A 2,629-nucleotide genomic window follows, 5' to 3' on the forward strand; every position below is an offset into this window, starting at 1 on the left:
CAACCATCACGGAATGGAACGCACAGGATTGTGGGATATCAAAGGCAGTGAAGGATACACCTATGCTACCTTCAAAAATCGATCAGATGAAGGCATCTCATGAGACAGGAAGTGAAGCTAACTTTGGATTCGGACATGCCTTGATGCCTTCCTACCGTGGGATGCGTCCTCTGAAGGCAGCATTTTATAGCTTTTTTTATAGTTTACCTTCCAACATGACAATGACCCAAAGCACACAGCAAAACTGGGCACACGGTGGTTGAAGGAGAAAAAGCTGAATGTCCTTGCATGGCTTCGTCAGAGCCCAGACTTAAACCCCATCGAAGATCTGTGGAATGACTTGAAGACTGCAGTCCACAAACGCTCACCATCAAATTGAACTGAACTTGAGCAGTTCTGCAAAGAAGAGTGAGTAAATATAGCAAAGTCTAGATGTGCAAAGTTAGTGGAGACAGAGACATATCCCAACAGACTGAAGGCTGTAATTAAAGCAAAAAGTGATTCAACAAAATACTGACACAAGGGGTGATCCTTTTTCCAACTCAGTGATTCAGATTTTTTTTTTTCCCTGACATGTTGGTGTTATATCTTTCACTTGGATGTTATAAGTTGCACTGAGTAAACAGCTGGATAAAACAAAAACTTTGTCTGTCTTCATTTCAGGCTGCAAAGCAACAAAATGTGATTATTTTAAAGAGGGGTGATTATTTTCTATAACCACTGTATGTGTTTTATCAACTTTTTCAAAGTTATACTTAAAACTTAACACATTTACATGTCTGTTTTTAGAGCACACCACCGGATTGTGTAAATCATATGAGGATAAACACAGCGCTCTACAGGAAAAGCTGAGGGGGAGCAGTCTGCGCTGTGAGTATTACCAAAAAATAGAAATACAGTCCAGATCATTCATTGAAATGTACTATTGTGATCCATGTTAGTGGGTCGTCTGGAAGCGGTGAACTGGCGGGTCGATTACACCTTGAGCTCCAGTGAACTGAAGCAAGTGAATGAACCCACAGTCCAGCTCAGACTTCAGGCTCAGGACCCCGAGACAGACTCCACACAGACCACTGTTGTCTCCATCACTGCTGACAAGTTCAGAGTACTGCTAACAGGTGACTTTCCTTGTGGGATCAGTAAAATTTATGTATTTAAATAACATTTCCATCCATTTTAATGTAATAAACGCAGCATGATGCATATTAATCAGTCGTGCACACATGAAACTGGTATGAAACTGGCAAGAGTTATGTAACAGTACTAATAAACTGAATGTGTTTTAAAGCAATAGTTCACTAAAAAATGGAAAATTTCCTGAAAATGTACTCACTCTCAGGCCATCCAAGATGTAGATGAGGTTGTTTCTCCATCAGAACAGATTTGGAGAAATTTAACATCACATCACTTGCTCACCAATGGATCCTCGGCAGTGATTGGGTGCCGTCAGAATATGAGTCTAAACAGCTGTTTTAAAGGGGTGGTTGATTGCGATTTCACTTTTTTAACGTTAGTTAGTGTGTAATGTTGCTGTTTGAGCATAAACAATATCTGCAAAGTTACAAAGCTGAAAGTTCAACGCAAACAAAGATACCGTCTTTTAAAATTCTGTCAGTTTAATGCCTACAAAAACGGCTGGTAGGGACTACAACGAGTTACTTCACGGGTTCGTGACATCACAAACCCAGATAAACCCCGCCCCTGGGAACACGCAAGGGAAAACTAGAGGTACACGTAAAAATCTGTTCATATATGAATCGCGATTCTGTCTAACGATTCTAATGGATTCACAAGTTTCAAAATCAATGTTCTAAAGCAGCGGTTCTTAATACTGTTCCTCGTGTCCCCCTGCTCTGCATCTCTCTCTCTCTCTCTCTCTCTCTCTCGCTCTCTCAATTCAATTCAATTTCAATTCAATATGTTGTTTATTGGCATGACAAATGTTACAATGTTTTGCCAAAGCATAGTGTTTACATTGAATCTAGAACAGATATATATGCAACAAAAACATGCATGTATATACATTTACAAAAAGTAAAACAAATTAACATTTTAGAATCGTAGAATTCTACGAACAATTTATAATTCTTTTTTCAGGGTTCACTTCATGGTTTTTAAGGGCTTTAAAAAGAGCTGGGGTCACTCATTTTTCCAAAATTTGATGGCTCTTTTCTCAATGCGCATTAGTAGAGGGTATTGGCCTAATTCTGCCCTGCATGCGTTGTTCGGTGTGCTCCTCTGTACTCGGAGGATACTCTTACAGAACTCAGCATGCAGGGCTTCAATCGGATTTTTGTCCCATTTTTCGAATTGGTGATTTAGGAGAGGACCCCACACTTCACTGCCATATAATGCAATAGGTTCTATGACTGATTGGAATATTTTGAGCCAGATTCTAATTGGTATTTCAATTTGGATAGATTTTTTGATGGCATAAAAGGCCCTTCTTGCTTTCTCTTTCAGTTCATTCACAGCCAAATTTAGCTTGCCAGTTGCATTTATCTTCAGCCCGAGGTATGTGTAGTTTGTGGCATTTTCAATTTTGGTCACACCAAGGGTGAAGTTATGTCTCTGTCCCTGAACTCTGGGTCTTTTCTGGAATGTTAGTACTTTAGTTTTGTTAGGATTA

The 2,629-nt window shown here is 39.6% G+C and overlaps 1 protein-coding gene across 1 annotated transcript in view; it reads left to right on the top strand.

Moving 5' to 3' along the window:
- Positions 1-2,629, top strand: part of LOC107752351 (COMM domain-containing protein 4-like) — a 9,862-nt gene that overhangs the window by 6,089 nt on the left and 1,144 nt on the right. The window contains exons 6-7 of the mRNA XM_016568300.1: positions 790-870; positions 942-1,118. Coding sequence (XP_016423786.1) covers positions 790-870; positions 942-1,118 — 258 coding nt within the window. The remainder of the gene's footprint in view (positions 1-789; positions 871-941; positions 1,119-2,629) is intronic.

Source organism: Sinocyclocheilus rhinocerous, unplaced genomic scaffold (genome assembly GCF_001515625.1).
Source record: "Sinocyclocheilus rhinocerous isolate Xijiao unplaced genomic scaffold, SAMN03320098_v1.1 scaffold861, whole genome shotgun sequence".
Lineage (NCBI taxonomy): Eukaryota > Metazoa > Chordata > Actinopteri > Cypriniformes > Cyprinidae > Sinocyclocheilus > Sinocyclocheilus rhinocerous.